The sequence below is a fragment of the Lepidothrix coronata genome, unplaced genomic scaffold, assembly GCF_001604755.1.
Source record: "Lepidothrix coronata isolate B3197 unplaced genomic scaffold, Lepidothrix_coronata-1.0 Scaffold975, whole genome shotgun sequence".
Lineage (NCBI taxonomy): Eukaryota > Metazoa > Chordata > Aves > Passeriformes > Pipridae > Lepidothrix > Lepidothrix coronata.
In genome coordinates this window covers 1-1,373 of record NW_016691155.1, presented here as the reverse complement: position 1 = coordinate 1,373, position 1,373 = coordinate 1, and the positions used below count along the sequence as shown (strand labels likewise).

The following is a 1,373-nucleotide window of genomic DNA, read 5'->3' as shown; positions in this document are numbered from 1 at the left end:
GCCAACCCAACTGGATCAAACCAATGATCCCAAACCCCTTGGCCAACCCAACTGGATCATCCCGACGATCCCAAACCCCTTGGCCAACCCAACTGGATCATCCCGACGATCCCAAACCCCTTGGCCAACCCAACTGGATCATCCCGACGATCCCAACCCCCTTGGCCAACCCAACTGGATCATCCCAATGATCCCAACCCCCTTGGCCAACCCAACTGGATCATCCCAAAAATCCTGGATCCGTTGGAAAACCCAACTGGATCATCTTCCCAATGATCCCAAACCCCTTGGCCAACCCAACTGGATCATCCCGATGATCCCAAACCCCTTGGCCAACCCGACTGGATCATCCCGATGATCCCAAATCCCTTGGCCAACCCAACTGGATCATCCCGATGATCCCAAATCCCTTGGCCAACCCAACTGGATGATCCTGATGATCCCAAATCCCTTGGCCAACCCAACTGGATCATCCCAATAATCCTGGATCCACCGGAAAACCCAACTGGATGATCCCGATGGTCCCAAACCCCTTGGCCAACCCAACTGGATCATCTTTCCGATGATCCCAAACCCCTTGGCCAACCCAACTGGATCATCCCGATGATCCCAAATCCCTTGACCAACCCAACTGGATCATCCCGACGATCCCAAATCCCTTGGCCAACCCAACTGGATCATCCCGATGATCCCAACCCCCTTGGCCAACCCAACTGGATCATCTTCCCAATGATCCCAACCCCCTTGGCCAACCCAACTGGATCATCTTCCCAATGATCCCAAACCCCTTGGCCAACCCAACCAATGATCCCAACCCCCTTGGCCAACCCAACTGGATGATCCCGATGATCCCAAACCCCTTGGCCAACCCAACTGGATCATCCCGACGATCCCAAATCCCTTGGCCAACCCAACTGGATCATCCCGACGATCCCAAATCCCTTGGCCAACCCAAATGGATCATCCCAATAATCCTGGATCCACCGGAAAATCCAACTGGATGATCCCGATGATCCCAAATCCCTTGGCCAACCCAACTGGATGATCCCGATGATCCCAACCCCCTTGGCCAACCCAAGGGGCTCACGGCGTTCCCGGCGCTGGTTCCCAGGTGGCACCGGGTGTCCTGGTCGGTGTCGGGCGGTTCCGTCGCGCTGTCCCTGGATTGTCGCCGGCGCCTGACGCGGCCCCTCCCCCGCGGCCCCGCCCCCCTGGATTCCCGCGGGATCGTCGTCGTGGGAACGCGGCTCCTGGACCGGGAGGTTTTCCAGGTGATTCCCTCCCCAAAATTCCACTCCGGGAACCCCCAAATTCCCTCAGGATCCCCCAAATTCCCCCCAGGAATCCCCAAATCCCACCCAGGAACCCCCCAA

At 57.5% G+C, this 1,373-nt stretch overlaps 1 protein-coding gene across 1 annotated transcript in view; it reads left to right on the top strand.

Moving 5' to 3' along the window:
* LOC108510475 (collagen alpha-2(XI) chain-like) overlaps nucleotides 1-1,271 on the top strand; it is a gene marked incomplete at both ends in the record, with an annotated part of 4,399 nt that extends 3,128 nt beyond the window's left edge. Inside the window, one exon of the mRNA XM_017840153.1 lies at nucleotides 1,112-1,271. Within this exon, the coding sequence (XP_017695642.1) occupies nucleotides 1,112-1,271 (160 nt within the window). The remainder of the gene's footprint in view (nucleotides 1-1,111) is intronic.
* Nucleotides 1,272-1,373: the final 102 nt, after the last annotated feature.